The sequence below is a fragment of the Tiliqua scincoides genome, chromosome 5 (assembly GCF_035046505.1).
Source record: "Tiliqua scincoides isolate rTilSci1 chromosome 5, rTilSci1.hap2, whole genome shotgun sequence".
NCBI lineage: Eukaryota > Metazoa > Chordata > Lepidosauria > Squamata > Scincidae > Tiliqua > Tiliqua scincoides.
The window spans coordinates 93,968,317-93,986,144 of record NC_089825.1 but is presented as its reverse complement, the minus strand read 5'-3'; the positions used below and the strand labels follow the sequence as shown (position 1 = coordinate 93,986,144).

At 44.8% G+C, this 17,828-nt stretch overlaps 1 protein-coding gene across 1 annotated transcript; it reads right to left on the bottom strand.

Moving 5' to 3' along the window:
• Positions 1–4,619: 4,619 nt before the first annotated feature.
• Positions 4,620–13,558, bottom strand: LOC136652353 (epididymal sperm-binding protein 1-like). Its single transcript, XM_066629291.1, has 7 exons — positions 13,447–13,558; positions 11,587–11,748; positions 9,183–9,344; positions 7,659–7,820; positions 7,173–7,319; positions 6,614–6,775; positions 4,620–4,813 (listed from the first exon to the last, which is right to left on the bottom strand). Exons 1-7 carry the CDS (start codon positions 13,556–13,558, stop codon positions 4,620–4,622), a joined length of 1,101 nt encoding a protein of 366 aa, XP_066485388.1.
• Between the last annotated feature and the right edge of the window lie 4,270 nt (positions 13,559–17,828).

Genomic DNA, 17,828 nt, shown 5'->3' with positions numbered 1-17,828 from the left:
GACTGCCCGCTTACACCACCAAGCTCCCTTACCCCAAGGAGTCCTAGTGGTGCTTCCCTGGCCCCACTGGATACAGCGGTCGCCATTTCAGCACTATTGCATCCCTGCGCACTGGGTAGGCTTAGGATTGGGCTGCCTCCCTCTTTGGTAGGTGTATTAGGCTCTCACACAAAGTCATAAACTCATTTATTCCAAGAAGGCCTGATTAGCCATGCTTGGCCATGTGTGAGCCCATGAATATAAGTTGGAGATAGGTAGGATGCATCCTACCAGGGACATGTGGTGCAGAGGTAGCAGGTGGGGTGGAACTGCCCCATTGTTTTTCAAGAAAAAGCACTGTAGCTGCCCCACCTGCTTACACCCAAGGAGGCTCACCCCCCACTTTCTCTGGTGTAAGGAGAACCTCCCCAGTTGTAAGCAATTGGGGTGGCTGCAGTGCTTTTCCACACACACAAACAGACCCTTCCAATGTGAGCCAGTGAACATCTTTGCTAGGATGCCTTTGGCTCTGTGTTCTAACTGATGAAGGTAGGAAGACTTCATCTGCCTCAGGAGCTTATCCTTCTTGAGAAAGTTGTATTTTTGAGGTATGTTTCCCCAAGAGTACAGTTGCCAGCTCTGACTGAAGGTATTTCTAGAGGTTTATTTTCCAACCTGCTAGACAGCTCAATCAGAGACTCCCTTCATGCTGCTGGAACACCAGTGGGACTTTAAGAGAATAATCATGAACATGTTTCCTCAGTACACCTACCCACCTACTTAGCACCTGAGAATTTGATGGGGAAAAAATGGACAGTCACTCTGTTATTGGCATGTGTGTATAAACTAGCAACATTTAGCAGGTCAGGTAATCTCTTTAATTGGTTCAAAGCTGGCTGGACATAAATCACTGGAGTTTCATCAAGCTGCTCCTCAATGTAGGAAGAATGTGTTCATGTAGCCTTGTACAATTGCAACGGAAAGCAAGAGAGAAAGGCAGTGGGGTAGAAATGTGGAAAGCTGCCAGGGGGAAATATACACTCACATTCTTAGCTGATTTATGCCTGAGTGGCTATACCTACATATAAGAGTGTCGCCCAGAAAGTAATGCACCACATTTTTTTTCTTCAACAATTATTTATTGAACACAATGAAACTTACACACAAGAAAGAATGATGTTTCTTCTACACTCCCTATTTTTCCACGTAATCTCCATCCAGTTCTATGGCCTTCCTCCAGCGAGACACAAGGGCATGTATGCCCTGTCGGTACCACTCCTTGTTCTGGTCACGAAGCCATTTCTGCACTGTGCGAATCACCTCTTCGTCATCCTCAAAATGTCTTCTGCGAATGGCATCCTTTAATGGCCCAAACAAGTGGAAGTCTGAGGGAGCTAGGTCAGGGCTGTAGGGTGGATGGGGTAACACAGTCCAACCCTGTTTAGTGATCTGTTCCAAAGTCCTCAAACTTGTGTGAGGCCGAGCTTTATCATGTTGAATCAAACGTTCACCTGGGTTGTTATGGCGCCAAAGTCGCTGGAAGCGCTTCTGGAGTTTGGTTAATGTCTTCACATAAGCTTCAGAATTAATGGTGCTGCCTCTTGGCATCACATCAATGAGTATGACGCCCTCACAGTCCCAAAACACAGTGATCCTGACCTTACCGGCGGAAGCAGTTGCTTTGAATTTTTTCTTCTGTGGAGATTGAGGATGACGCCATTCCATCGACTGTCGTTTTGTTTCGGGCTCAAAATGGTGAACCCAGGTTTCATCACCTGTCACAATCCTGGACAAGAACGCTTCCCCCTCATCTTCAAAATGTTTCAGCAACTCAGAAGAAATGTTTTTTCTGAGAGATTTGTGGTCCACCGTAAGACAGCGCGGAACCCATCGTGCATACACTTTTGAGTAATCAAGAGCACGGATGATTGCATCCACACTACCTTTGCTAATTGACAGCTTCAGTGCCAACTGCCTAGTCGTTATGCATCGGTCCTCGTGAATGAGCACATCAGCAAGCTGCGTCTTGTCAGGTGTGACAGCCGTGGATGGCTGCCCCGAACGCTGCAAATCTTGGAGCTCTGCCGAACCGCCTTCTAATGGCCTCACCCTCTGTGCCCAGCAACTAACCGTACTTCTGTCGACTGCAAATTCTCCATAAACGGTACACAAACATTTGCGAATGTTCCCAACAGTTTCTTTCTCCGCAGTGAGAAATTCAATGACACACTGCTTGTAACGTACATCACTTACAGACGCCATTTCGAAACACTGCTGCAGCTACGCTATCTGTCTGAAGAAACCAAAAATTTGTGTGCGCACTCTTGAAAATTCATATAATGTACATCTAAAGTTTTGCATTCATACCATTACTGTAGGCTGAGAAAAAAAATGTGGTGCATTACTTTCTGGGCGACCCTCGTATATGTCAGGAATGTGTTGTGGAACAGACTATTCTAGTAGTACAAGCCCTCACATCAAGGCTGTGCATCTCTGTTCAACTGAAGAGTCTATAGCAAGCTGGGCTCAGGACTACTTTACTTAAAACAATTTTATCCCACATTTCCAAAACTTCAATGTGGTTTACAGGATCAGGTGCCTTCAGATGTTCCCTGAGAACACATACAAACAGCAAGCCAAAAAGACAGTGAACAAAAGCTGGAGCATTACAAGTTGAGCAGTATTTTTATTGATTTAATTACATTCTTCTCTTGACTTTATTCTACCATGAAATTCAAGGAGATGTACATGGAGTTCCAGGGAATGACCAGACCTAAATCTCCCTCGCTTAGGAAAGATGGCTGGATCATTCCCCGAAAACTCGGATGAAATACAAGCAAAAGAAAAAGGAGTCAAAAGCTAGAGCAGCCAATGTCAACCACTGTGCCAATACACATTGATGTGCAGTGAGTGGTCCACAGGTGTGCCACAGGAATTTGGGAAAAGGTCATTTATTAGTAGGGCCAATGGGGGATGTGAGCCCCCACTGGCAGCATGGTGTGCCTGGTCAATTGTCAAAAACCTGATGGTGTGCCTTGACAATTTTAGTGCCTTGTCAGTGTGCCATGAGATGACAAAGCTTGAAAATTGCTGAGCTAGAGCATTACAAACTATGAGAAATATTTCATTCTTGAGGCATAAAGAGGATTCTGTAGAGTCAGACAAGCACTGGTCACTTTCCATCAACATACTGGAATCACAGGCAACCAATGTTCCGATTCGGAAGGGCCTGGTTAGGTTTGTTGTCTTTCTTACTTGGTTGATTTTAGTTTCCTGGAAAGAGATGAATACCAGTCACAATTACATGTCTAGTAAGCAGGTCCAATGATAGCAGTTCCAATGACAGCGCAGGCAGAATGACATGAGAGAAAGAAGGACTGTCCCATTTCTGACTAAGAAGTAAGCTTTCAGACAGAGAAGCGTACTTCATCTGAACGGCTGCCATGCAGAAGAAGGGCAAGACCTCTTTTCAGTGCTTCCTCACGGGAGGACTACAACCAGTGGGCTGAAACTGCAGGGAAGTAGATTTAGGCTAGACACGAGGAAGAATTTCCAAACACTAAGAGCTGTCCAACACCATAGCATCCTGCCTCATGCAGTTGCGGGTTCTCCCTTATTAGAGGTTTCTAAGCAGAGGCTGGAAGACCACCTGTCAGGAATGCTTTTGTCACCTTGTGGCTGCTGTGGGCAGCAGAGCATGGCAAGTGGCCACCCTGAGGCCATTGCAGTAGTCAATGCTACCTTGTTCCCAAGGCTCCAGCAGCCAGCTCAGCCAACTTCCACTCTGTAAAAGGCAGGGCCAGACTGAGGGTGGGGATGCCCTCCTACAAGGGAGGATCCTCAATCATCAGTTGACCCTACCTCCTGGAGTAGGAGGAGAATTCCCAGTGGTTATGAATGACTCCCTTCCTCCTTCCAGAGAACACTTACAGCACAGGTTTACAGGTTTACTCAAATGTAAGCCCTATTTTGTCCGGTGGGGCATACTCCCAAGTAAGTGTGTATTGGATTGCAGACTTATTCAGTTGTGTGAATCAGTGGCGACCCTGGGGGACGTCACACATGACTGCAGTGTGTGTGCCCCTAAGGCTGCCCCCGCACTTACCTGGGTGCTCCGGACCCTCACATGACATCCAGGAGTGCTTGGAAAGCCTCCCGGAAAAGGAAAGACAAAAACCCGAAGCACTGAAGGGTCATCCAGAGGCTCAGAAGGCTTTCTAAGCACTCCTGGGTGCTGCGCAAAGCCTTGATGCCCAGTACCATGTGGTCTTCTGAATCTACTGCCAGGAACATCACTGGTGTGAATGTCATCAAGTTGGCCACTGGTTTTTTGTTGGTTACTGATTTGCTGGGTGACCTGTACTGTTCTCTATTAAAATAAAGTTAATGGGAGTGATACCAACACGAGTGATGCCACTGCATTTAGGATCTGTGAATGATATTGTAATTTATTCTGTTTGGTCTGGTACTGGAGGAGGACCATCAAGGGGATGACACATTGAGCTCTCGCACTGGGTCACGCAAACCCTAGTGATACCTCTGAACAAGACCATACAGCAAAATAAATACACACTGCAAAATTCAGGGATGGATTCACAGCTGGGTGCACTCCTGGATAGATGCTCAGACAACGAAGACAATTATGTGGAGGTGGCAACATTTATTTTTCTACCTGGGGCATGACAAGGGGTCCACTTGGGTTCTTTGTCATAGTTGCTGGTGAGAGAGCACCAGGCATATTGACCTGATGTCCCATCTGTTGTGCAAGATGAGTAGGACTTGCCCTTGTAGATGAATGGAAAGACGCATGGTCCTATAGGATTGGCATTTAGTCCTGGAAGAAGAGAGAAGAGCAAGGAATCATTTCTGGAACAATTCTTCCTAGAAATATTTTATTTTTATTTACTCATACTTATTACTCGTACATATTTACTCATAAAGTATTTTTACTTTACTCATTTTGTATCCTCTTTTCTCCCCGATGGGCATCCAATGTGACTTAAAGAACCATAAATCCATAAAATCATAATGCATATAATTTACAATATATGCATTAAAATATCCTTAAATATTAAAACATCCTTACAGCCAAATCCTAACTTGTGCTGGAACAGTCAGGCCAAGTGGAGGTAAGGGGATTTTTTATCCTTATCCTATATCATGCCCCAGCCACCTCTATGAGGCAACTCCAATCTGTACCATCAAATTTGCTGGCACAAATCCAAGCAGCCCATGTAAGGCCCAGGAGAGGGGGATGGGAGTCAGACTGTGCCGATCGTACCCCCCTCCTGGGCCCAATCTGCCTTCCGGTCTGCTCTCTACCTGCCCAAAAATGCCCCCTCCCTGCCTCCATTCCACCCTCTCGCCACCCTCTCCCATCCTCCACGCCAGCCTCCCTTGGCTTACACAAACCTTCCTCCTCCAGGTCCAGATTCGAGTTTCTGGGACCAGCACAGACCTCCGCACTAGCTTAGCCAACACGAGAGTAGTCATGATCGAGTTTTACAGCACTTTCATGACACTCCAGGCCGAAGCAAGGGACCTGTACCTGCTGATTGTGCACTCAATGATTGTGCTCTTAAAAACATCCTTAAATTACCACAATAAAACACAAAAACAGCAGCAGTCACCCCTTAAGGAAGGGAAAAGCCTATAAAATCTAATCAGCATGGAAATATTTGCATAAAACCCACGGACATCCAGCATTAAAAACCATGAACTCAAAAGGAAAGTTTGGAAAGAAATGTCATTAGGCTTCACTGGAAAGCAGTTCATTAACTGTGAGGGATGGAGTTCCATATGTTTGATACTACTACTGAGAAGGCCGTGTTTCTTGAAACTACCCCTCCCACCTCTTCAGGCAATGGCACTACAGCACTCTTTTTTTCCCCCATCACCTGTTTGGGAGGGAGGCAATGAAGACTCCTCCTGTACTGGTACTGACTGCCGTAAAGCAGACAGCACCAGTTGCAAAAGGCACTCTAACATCACACTACACAGCACACCAACAAGGGCGCTGGCAGGAGGGCCTCTGCCTTCTCATCCATGTATTTGCTTCTCCTCCTGCTTGCAGAAGCAGGTATGTCAGCAGGAGAGGCAGGAGGGGTAGGGAAGGGCAGAACAGGGTGGGGAGAGGTTGAAACAGGATGGAGAAGGGAAAGGTTGGGTCCTTTAAGGGGGTAGGTCTTGTGGTGGTAGCGGCTGCTGACTTGGAACCCTCTTCCCATACTCGATCCCACTGTGCAGGTCCACATGGATATACACCAGCTATTTAGCTAGCGCATGCCCAAATAGACCCTGGGTAATGCACCAACAGTTCTCTTACCCAGAGGAGACCTCCGCAACTGCCCACCACCACCACCGGATGCAGCAGTAGCTATTTTAGAGCTGCTGCATCAGCAGGGAGAGAGAATATGATTGGGCCATTACATTTTTGGTACACTTCCATGACAACACCGCACAGGCCTTCTCTGTTCTGAGGTATATTCAATTGATATAACAACTGACCTTAATCTAAAACAACCCCCTCCCATTACAACCCATTAAGACACATTGGAACTGGAACTTAAAAGAAAATGTGTCTTTTAAGACACATTGGAACTGGCTGTTACTCTTGAATCCCTACTTATCTTACTTGTGTCCGCACAGTAGCTCCACTTCTTGTCCTTGTCGTAGTTCCCCGATGTGGCACACCAGAACCTTCCATCTGAATATTCGTTGGTGCAGGTGTAGAAGGTCTGCTTCTTGTAGATGAAGGGGAAGACACAGGGCTGGCCTCCTGAGTTCCCTTCATAATCTGCAGATGTGTAGTGCACAAAAAATGGGGGGGGGGGCGAATATGAAAAACATTCATCAAAACCTGAATTCAAGGACTATATAAGGATATATAGAATGGAACAGATATGCAACTTAAGCCTGATCTAAACGTTTGGTTTTCCGAATCAAACCTTAACTTATGTCATCACATGCCTAATCCTACTGCCAGGAAATAGAGGATGAACAACCAAGAGGGGGCAGCAGACACTCCTGCTAGGAGCAGCCATCCCTTCTCTTGCTCTCCTGCACTCTTCCCTTGGGTGATGGAATGGCGGGGAAGAGCAATTGCCCAACCAGGCTAACATCCAAGACTGGACCTACAGATTGCCCAAACAAGAACTTTCCAAGAAGATTCCAACCATCACCAAATACCTTACCTTGAAGAGCACATGCCCTCCATTTTTTGTCACTGTCATAGTTTGCAGTCGTGGCGCACCACAGTTGCTTATCAGGGGATCCATCCTTAGTACAAGCAGAATATGATTTCCCATTGTAAATGAAGGGGAAATGGCAAGGAAGAGGCTCTGTGAAGGAAACAAAGCACAAGGGAAAGAGATTTAGGGCGCAATTCTAACCCCTGGGTTAGGCCGGTGCAAGTCACTTGCCAGCACGGATGGATGCCAGCCTCTCACTCTAGGATTCCTTATCAATAAGAGGTGTTTTGCTATTCTAGCTACATTTCCTCTGGAAGATACAGCCATGCCTGATGTCCCTGGTCTTGCTGAGAGAACACCTATGCCCCACAAGATCCCTTGGTTCCATCGCTCTGTATAATCCTGTCCCTTCATCAAACTCTTCCCACACATTTTCTCCAACAGAGACTCTAATTTTCAAACCAGTTCCCCTTGTCCTGTTTTTCTTACCTGAGGGCTTACAGTAGGTCCATTTGGGACTCACATCATAGTTGCTTGTGAGAGAACACCAGAGCTGTCCCTTTGATGCCCCATCTGTTGTGCAAGATGAATAGGACTTTCCATGGTAGATGAAAGGGAAGACGCAGGGCCCCTGTGAGTTTGCAGATAATCCTGGATGAAGGTGAGGAAAAGAGACAAAGTTCTTATTTTCCCCATCATTGAGCTCTAGCTATTTGGGAGGGAAGTAATTAAGACTGGAAATGTGGCATAGAGAAGCATTCAAGTTCCTGGGTCTTCCACTGATCCAGTCCACTTGACACAAGCCCTTGACTTGTCCAATGGCATTCACTTAAAGCACACAATCACCAACAACTTGCTAATGTTGGGAGCAAGGTATGAACACTGCCTTGTATGCATCTCCCCAATCCCAATTTCAACTCTCCAGAATCCATTCTGCTTAGAGGCTCTGGTCCATTTTCCAGTTAAAAGATCCTTGGGAGTATTATGTTGAATCAGAGAAAGATGCTTCTTCATGTTTTGGCAGTTCTATTCCTCAAAGAACCATTTAAGATAAAAACACACACAGCTGCCTTTTGAGTCAGATATTGGTCCGTCTAACTTGGTAGTATCGACATCAGTGGTTCTCAAACTGTGGGTCAGGACCCTCTGTTGGGTCGGGACCAGGTGTGAGGTGAGTCTCCAAAAGGTGATGAAAAGATCAGTATACTAACAGCTGAATAGCTGAAAGCTCAGCTAGTCAAAAATCAGATACTGTAGCTGCTATCCACCCTGTCAGGAGCAGAGCTCCAGCGGTTTGCAAGTATGTATAAATACAGGGAGATAAAAGTTTGTGGGTCTTTCTTTCTGGTGGTTATTATTTATGAATATATAAAAAAAAAATTTGAGTTCTCCTTTTCTAAAGTCTGGTAAACCTAGGTGGGTCCTGATAGAGTCCTGCTTTAAAAAATGGGTCCTGGTGCTAAAACATTTGGGAACCACTGGTCTACCCTGAATGGCAGCCACACTTCAAAGTTTACAGGTCTTTCCCAGCCCTGGATGGTGAATGCCAGGACTGATCTTAGAAGCTTCTGCATGCTAAGCATGGGCTCTCATCCCATCCCAATGATGCAAGAGGGCAGAACTTACTGAATCCTTTAAGATGAAATATGGGGATTATGGTCAAGGCATTCAGACAATCATGTGAATGTCCACAGAGTCCAATTTCAAGAACTTTTTCAGAAAAGCACAGACACAGGAAAGTAATGAAATTTCTCCTCTCTATACAAGTGTATACTATCTGTACTTGTCTCTTGTTTACTTTTGTCAGTATCAGAGAGGTCATTTAATCTTCCTGGAACACTTTCCAGACAACACTGTACAGCCCTTCTCAGTTTTGATCTAATTCTAATTCAACACTAATTGATTGTACCAATGCAAATAATCACCGCCTTGAAGTACAATGATCCCCTGACATTTCAAACCAGTCTTTTTAGACATATTAGGCTGTTACTCTTGAATCCCCCCTTATCTTACTTGTGTCCGCACAGTAGCTCCACTTCTTGTCCTTGTCATAGTTCCCCGATGTGGCACACCAGAACCTTCCATGTGAATATGCATCAGTGCAGGTGTAGAAGGTCCGCTTCCTGTAGATGAAGGGGAAGACACAGGGCTGGCCTCCTGAGTTCCCTTCATATTCTGCAGATGTGTGGTGCACAAAAATGGGAGGGGGGTGTCAAAAAAGAAGGATGGGGAGAAAACTGTATTCAAAGACAAACTTGCTGTGCAACATGAATGTTACTCCATATATTTTACAAATCCAAATACTTTACAAATATGTTAGTATTTTGGCAGGAGGTCTGGACTAGAGGTAGAGCCACCGTTAAGTCTGAAGATAACATATGTAGGCCGCCCATTCAAGTTCACTGGAAGCTTCCTTGAGTGACAAAACCTCGAGCATCTAACATGTGAGCTGAGTTTTCTTGGGTGACAGACCAGAAGTCGGCTGCAGCTGTTAGCACAGGGGGTGACACGGGCAGAATGATTATCGTACTGAAAAGATCTGTGTCAATGTGCTTATGGTATATTGTGGGGATATTTCATATTATTAGATATTGTTTGGCAGTAAGATTGCAGAGTGGCATGTTACAGCAGGAATGTTGGGTAATAACAGTGATTTGACCCTACAAAAATGAAAGGTTAAACTGGATCTGAGAAACACCATATTGGCATCCTTCGGTCTCGGAAGACTACGGTATCATGCTCTGAATGGTGGTTCTAAAACAGAGTGTCCTCTTCAGTGCGCAATGCCTGGGTAAAGTAGATATGGAGGATAGACTGTTACCCATGCAGCAAATCCCCCCTCTCCACACCGCTGAAATGGTCCAATGGAAAGGCAGAAGCCAATACAGTTGGTTCCAGCGGTGTAGCAGGAGTTGCCAGAACGTAACTGTGTTCAGCCATGAACTGCCTCAGGGACTCCAGCTCCAGATTTTGCCTCAAGGTTGACTCCTGAAGCCGTTTCCATAACTGGATGTAGCCACAAGGCAGTGGAGATTTGGGATCAGAGTTTTCCTTCTCTCAGATGAGCTGCCATCCCAGGCTAATGAGTCCCATCTACCTGGTGGCTGTTTAGTCGTCTCTTATGACGAGTACAGTCAAACTGAGGGCCTATTCTTATTCCCCAGCCCCCAGGACACCAAGGACATGGGGGGAGGGGAAACCGGTAATGGGTTATAAGTATGGGTCATTCAAGAACAAAGGAATATGGAGAACAAGCTTTAGAACTCAGATAGCAAAGCAGGCAGAACAATAAGCAGAAGGATTAACTTGCTTTTCAAATGCTGAACAACTTGGAAGGCAGAGGCACCAGCAGGGACAATGAAAGTGAGATAGTGGAATAGAAGGAAGGTATCACAGTTGTGAGAAATAAGCTAGAGGAGAAGGAGATAAGGTGGGCATGACATAAGTTTTGATTGGATAACAACTTGGGGTTTCATGACTCAGCATATTTGTGATTGAATGATTGGTTCTTCATACCTCATGGGTCCCTGGGAAATTCCCTATAAGTGTAAACCAGTCAAGTCTATTCTTTGCTACTGAGCCTGGCCTCTGCCACACAAAGTGCTGCAGGAATAAGTATCCATCTACCAAGGTAAAACTGGACTGGTAGTTAGTCTTTAGCATTCAAGTCAGTGTAGATTAAGTTAGCTTCATTGTTTTCTTTGCTGGATGTGTGCTGATCCAAAGAAACATTTTCCACCCTTCTCCTGTCCTAGGCAGGATGAGCATTGGTAACCTGAGTATATGTAACATTAATATTCTTTAATAAACATTTCTGCTTTGAATGAGTGTGTGTGTGTGTGTGTGTGTGTGTGTGTGTGTGTGTCTTTAGTCTGGTAAAAGGTTGCTCTAAAGCAGTGATTTTCAACCTTTTTTGTCTCATGGCACACTGACAAGGTACTAAAATGGTCAAGGCACACCATCTGTTTTTTGACAATTGAAAAGGCACACCATGCTGTTAGAGGGAAGCTCACATCCCCCAATGGCCCTATTAATAAATGACACACCCCCAAACTCCTGCAGCACCCCTGCAGACCATTCATGGCATAGCAGAGTACCATGGCACAGTGGTTGAAAATGGCAGCTCTAAAGGGAAACCCTGAAAGCACTGGCAGTGGGTTATTGAGGCAGAGCACCAGCAGCCTGCCCCACAAGAGTGCAGAAGCCTTTAAGGCACAAAATGGCACTGACAATCCATCTGGAATGTAGTTTAGTTCTTGAAAGATAGAACTTCTCTGTTTATCATAAAAAAAATCCCTTTGGGGTTTAGAGAAAGCCTGCCTATGCAAACCATCTTGGATTAAAGTCAAAGGAGCAATCCAATGACAGAGAAAGGCAGTAATTTTCAAACAAGTTTCCCTTGCCCTGTTTTTCTTACCTGAGGTCTTACAGTACGTCCATTTGGAACTCTCATCATAGTTGCTTGTGAGAGAACACCAGAGCTGTCCCTTTGATGCCCCATCTGTTGTGCAAGATGAATACGACTTTCCATGGTAGAAGAAAGGGAAGATGCAGGACCCCTCAGTGTTTAAAGATAATCCTGCATGGAGGTGAGGAAGAGAGACAAAGTCCTTATTACCCCATCACCAAGCCCTAGCTATTTGGGAGAGAGGCAATTAAGACAGAAAGCATGCCAAAAAGAAGCAATCAAGTTCCTGGATCCTCCAGTGACCTAGTCAACCTGTCACAAGCCCTTAACCTGCCCAATGGCATTCGCTTAAAGCACACAATCACCAACAACTTGCTTACAGCCTAATGTTGGGAGCAAGCTATGAACACTGCTTTGTATGCATCCCCTGATCCCACTTTCCACTCTCCAGGATCCAGTCTGCTTAGAGATTCTGGCCCATTTTTCAGTTAAAAGATCCTTGAGAGCATTAAGTGGAATCAGAGAAAGAGTGCTTCTTCAAGGTGTGGCAGTTCTACTCCTCAAAGAACCATATCTGTGGTTTAAGATAAAACCACAGGCAGCTGCCTTTTGAATCAGATATTGGTCCAACTAACTTGGTAGAGTCTACATCAGTGGTTCCAAACTGAACCCACTGGTGGATTGCGACCTGATTTTTGGTGGGCCCCCAAAGGGTGATGAAAAATCAGTATTCTGAATAGCTGAAAAGATCACCTATTCAAAAATCAGATACTGTAGCTACTATCTACCCTGCCAGGAGCTGAGCTCCCACAATTTGCAAGAATATGCAAATATAGGGAAACAAATGTTTCTGGGTCTTTCTTTCTTTCTTTCTTTCTTTCTTTCTTTCTTTTCAGCACTGACATAAGGGCAATGCAGCTCTGAGGCAAGGGAACAAACATTCCCCTACTTTGAGGAGGCCTCTGTGAGTGACACCAAACTGCAGGATGCAGCACATGTTCCATTGGCACTGCTATGCCAGTGCTGACATAAGGGGTTAGGATTGCGCCCTAAGCCACACAGTCACGTTTACTCACGAGTAAGCAAATGTGCCTTGGCTCCTGGGCAGGTCAGGCAAAGGGAAATGTGAGACCATCAGAATGGTCCTGATCTGATGGAACTGGAGCTCAACAAATGCTCCAGAAGGCAGCCCCCCATTAAAAAAAAAAGATACTTGACAGGGTAAGGTGAATGTTTTCTGTTTTTGACTTGTAAAGCCAGGTGGGTCCTGATAGTGATATGCTTGAAATATAAGAACTTCAATGGAACTGGGCACTGGGTAGGGCTGAAAATCTTACTGATTTTTTTTTTTTTTTTTTGGGGGGGGGGGTGTTATTGCAGGCAGGCTACAGAGAAAATTTTCTTGGTGGAACAGGGTTAATTTCCCCTTATTAAATTATTTTTTTTTTACTTTAATTTAATTATTTATAATTATTTATTTTAATTTGCGTGATGTCACTTCCGGCCATGACATTGCTTCCGGTGAGTCCTGGACAGACAGTCATTCTAAAAAGTGGGTCCCGGTGCTAAAAGTTCAAGAACTGCTGCAATAAGGTGTTAATAAGTTGACACACTGAACCCCCCCTGAGCCAACAGTTTGCCCCCCCCAGCATTTTTTCCACACTTGTCATGTAAATGTGGTTGAATGTCCTCCAATTTAGCTCCTGTTCCTTGAGAGTTCAGCCCCTCCCTGCAGGCAGCCTCCTCCAATTCGTTCAGGCTGCTGATGCTTAGTAGCTCACCTTAGAGGCCAATCATAGCAACCTGCTGATAGTCACAGGACATTAGAGAGGCGGGCATGGAGGGAATGTGCTCAGTGCCTTCAATCACCTTCCTGGGAGCTGAGTGGCTGTACAGGCACTTTGCAGGACCCTGGAGGCTGCTGCTGAGTGTCTCTGGCATCATTTCGGGGTGACCAGGCAGGAGATTTTGGATGGACCATTTCTGCTGTTTGTGTCTGGTAGGGCCTTTCTCTTCTTGGGGGGGGGGGAGAGAAAAGCATGGCTCTGGCATCTGAGATTTTGGATGGACCATTTCTGTTGTTTGGGTCTGGTAGGGCCTTTCTCTTTGGGGGGAAGAGAAAAGCATGGCTCTGGCATCTGAGATTTTGGATGGACCATTTTTGCTGTTTGGGTCTGGTAGGGCCTTTTTCTTTGGGGGGAAGAGAAAAGCACGGCTCTGGCATCTGAGATTTTGGATGGACCATTTTTGCTGTTTGGGTCTGGTAGGGCCTTTCTCTTTGGGGGGGAAGAGAAAAGCATGGCTCTGGCCTACCAGAACCAGAGCCTACCATGCCCTACCAGACCCAAACAGCAGAAATGGTCCATCCAAAATCTCAGATGCCAGAGCCGTGCTTTTCTCTCCCCCCCTCCCAAGAAGAGAAAGGCCCTACCAGACCAAAAGAGCAAGCTTACATAAAAAAGGGATTTAGCAACTGGAAGGCTGCATTGGATAAAACGAAATCAGGATTTTTCAAGCATGCTTCATCTGAGACCCACATGCAGGCTATGTTAATGTGGTCTGAAAGAAACCAAAGAACTGACTCAAACACATCTATTTCAACTCTAAATAATGACAATGTGCTTGAAAAACATAGGTATTACATTTCAAGCATTGTTGAAATCATTCAGTTTCTTGTAGCTAATGAGCCTCCAAAGAGAGGAATATACAACATTGAAGAACATGTGGAGGAAAGTTTATTTAAAAACCTTTTCAAATATACCCTCAAAAAAGACCCAAAACTAGCTGAATCTTATAAAATTATTCCAAAGAATGCCACTTACCAATCCCCAGAAATTCAAAATGAAATAGTTAAAGTAATGACTGATCTCATTCAAGAGGAAGTTTCCAATGACATAAAGAATGCAGATGTCCCATTTTTTTCTGTCTTGGAGGATGGAACAAAAGACAAAAATTGAAGAGAAAATATAGCAATTGCTACTAGATATGTTAAAGATGATGAAATTTATGAATCCATGCTATCCATAGAGACAACTGCTTTGGACGCTGAGACTTTTACAAACACAACTTTAGATACATTCTTAAGGTATGGTTTAAATTCAAACAATTTGTTGAGCCAATGTTATGATGGAGCATCAGTTATGAGTGGCAAGAAAGGTAGTGTCCAGGCATTAATTAAAAAAAAACTGAAGAAAAAAATTCTATACGTCCTTTGTTTCAACCACAGGCTGCATTTAGTTGTAGTTCAAGTAGTTGAAGTTGTGCCAATGGTGAGGGAATTTTTTGGACAATGTGTGGAATTATACAACTTTTTGTCCCGTGGGGTAGTAGCTGCTGAGTATAAAGGCAAAGCTCTTTCTCGTCTGCTGGAACAGAGATGGTCAGGACATCTTCAGATGCGTAGGACAATTTTTGAAGAATACAAACATATATCAGAAACTCTTGAACTAATATCAATAAATAATGGAAAAGGATTTGCTGGGGAAGATGTGGTTCTTAGCACTGGTCTCCATCTTATAATGCAGAAGCAAGAGTTTAGATTTTGTCTAGTGGTAATGAAAAATATTTTGGAAATTCTTTCTCCAGTAGATAAGGGACTCCAAACTCTACAGGAGGGAAAGGTAGGTGCGTGTTGGAGGTGGGGTGGCCATTTATGTTAAGGAAGGGATAGAATCCAGCAAAGTAGAGATTGAAGGTGGGTCCGACTCCACCGTAGAATCTCTGTGGGTTAAATTACCAGGCTTGTGCAGTGATGTAATACTGGGGGCGTGCTATCGTCCTCCAGACCAGAAATCGGAAGGGGACCTTGAAATGAGGAAACAGATCAGGGAGGTGACAAGGAGGGACAGGGTTGTAATCATGGGGGACTTCAATTATCCTCATATAGACTGGGTTAATTTGTGTTCTGGTCATGATAAGGAGACCGGATTTCTTGACTTGCTAAATGACTGTGCCTTAGAGCAGCTAGTCACGGAGCCCACCAGAGGGCAAGTGACTCTGGATTTAATATTGTGTGGTACACAGGACCTGGTTAGAGATGTCAATGTTACGGAGCCATTGGGGAACAGTGATCATGTTGTGATCCGTTTTGACATGCACGTTGGGGGAAGAATACCAGGCAAATCTCTAACAAAAACCCTTAACTTCCGATGGGCGGACTTCCCTCAAATGCGGAGGCTGGTTAGAAGGAGGTTGAAAGGGAGGGTAAAAAGAGTCCAATCTCTCCAGAGTGCATGGAGGCTGCTTAAAACAACAGCAATAGAGGCCCAGCAGAGGTGTATACCGCAAAGGAAGAAGGGCTCAACTAAGTCCAGGAGGTGCCCTCATGGCTAACGAGCCAAGTTAGAGAGGCTGTGAAGGGCAAGGAAGATTCTTTCTATAAATGGAACTCTTGCCCTAATGAGGAGAATAAAAAGGAACATAAACTGTGGCAAAAGAAATGTAAGGTGATATGGGAGGCCAAGCGAGACTATGAGGAACACATGGCCAGCAACATTAAGGGGAATAATAAAAGTTTCTTCAAATATGTTAGAAGCAGGAAACCCGCCAGAGAAGCGGTTGGCCCTCTAGATGGTGAGGGAGGGAAAGGGGAGATAAAAGGAGACATAGTGGAAATGGAAAAGGTGCAAAAGAGAGCGACTAAGATGATTACGGGGCTGGGGCACCTTCCTTATGAGGAAAGGCTGCGGCGTTTGGGCCTCTTCAGCCTAGAAAAGAGATGCCTGAGGGGGGACATGATTGAGACATACAAAATTATGCAGGGGATGGACAGAGTGGATAGGGAGATGCTCTTTACACTCTCACATAACACCAGAACCAGGGGACATCCACTAAAATTGAGTGTTGGGAGAGTTAGAATGGACAAAAGAAAATATTTCTTTACTCAGCGTGTGGTTGGTCTGTGGAACTCCTTGCCACAGGATGTGGTGATGGCGACTGGCCTGGACGCCTTTAAAAGGGGATTGGACAAGTTTCTGGAGGAAAAATCCATTACGGGTTACAAGCCATGATGATTTTGGAGGTTGGCTATGTCAGAAGGCCAGATGCAAGGGAGGGCACCAGGATGAGGTCTCTTGTTATCTGGTGTGCTCCCTGGGGCTTTTGGTGGGCCGCTGTGAGATACAGGAAGCTGGACTAGATGGGCCTATGGCCTGATCCAGTGGGGCGATTCTTATGTTCTTATGTTAAGTCATGGCATTTCCTTGGAGCAGGCCTATAATTCAAGCTACAGAAAGTTCACTAAAAGACTTAAGAAACAGTGAGACATTGAAATCAATTCTGCAAGAAACATCAAAACTAGCTAAAGAGGAAGAAGTAAAAATGCCAAGGAAAAGGAAATTTAATTCCTGACTTGATGATTATGTGATATCTGAAACAACAGGTAACAGAGCATCCTGTAGTGACACCCACATTAAGCATGCTTCTGACCTTTTTGAAATTCTGGATGTAGTGCTAGCCGAAATAAAAAGAAGATTCCACGACAATGAAGAGATTCTTCAGGCAATAATTGCAGCAGAAAATTTAGATGATGAAAATGGTAGGCTTAATTTTCTAAAAAATTTCGGAGGCGGAGCTACTACTCAGTGCAGTAGTAGTGAACTTGGAGGGCTCTCCCGGTGATCTGCTAAATGGATGTGTTTTCCAAAGTTCCTCATTATTGAGGAATAATTCGTTCCCAAGAAGAAGGGACTAAGGCTGAGAGCGTGAATCAGTATTATCTTTTGAAACGGCAGTTTCAAAGATATGCTGATTTTGCTCTGTGCTGGAGCACATTCCATCCCAGACGCCATCCTGGATAGTTGTGGAAAACTGAGAAGACTCCCCCCCACGGCCCACCAGATTCAACATGAAAGTGAACAAAGGTTTTAACCGTGAGTAATCAGATCATTAAATTTTAATTTAGAAGCTTGAAGGAGGGAAAGATACTTTAAGATCGTTAACGTTGGCTGGCAGCCACCCAGAGGGGGGAAGTAGCGAACTCGGAGGTTAAAAAGCCCCATCTGGAGTATTCCTTTTTCTAAAAAGGGTGATTGAAGAAAAGAAGAGAGATAAGAAGGAAAACATAAAGGAAGATAATGTAAATCACCCGATTGTAATGGTATACGTGCTAAAAGAATAAGCAACACTTTTAATGGCTTGAAGGATTTTACTTTCGTTTTCATTGCAAGAGGCTTGGATTCAGGCCTGGTGTTGCAGGAGGCTTGAACTGGATTTAGAACTGAGCATTTAAAGAGACAGTAACTTGACTTGAT

Excerpts from the sequence above, each read along its gene's own strand:
- LOC136652353 (XM_066629291.1), bottom strand. The coding sequence starts at position 13,558 with ATGGTCCATCCAAAATCTCCTGCCTGGTCACCCCGAAATGATGCCAGA. Across the intron at positions 11,749-13,446 it reads GCCACTCAGCTCCCAGGAAG|GATTATCTTTAAACACTGAG; the intron begins GTGATTGAAGGC and ends ACCTCCATGCAG. Across the intron at positions 9,345-11,586 it reads GACGTACTGTAAGACCTCAG|AATATGAAGGGAACTCAGGA; the intron begins GTAAGAAAAACA and ends ACACATCTGCAG.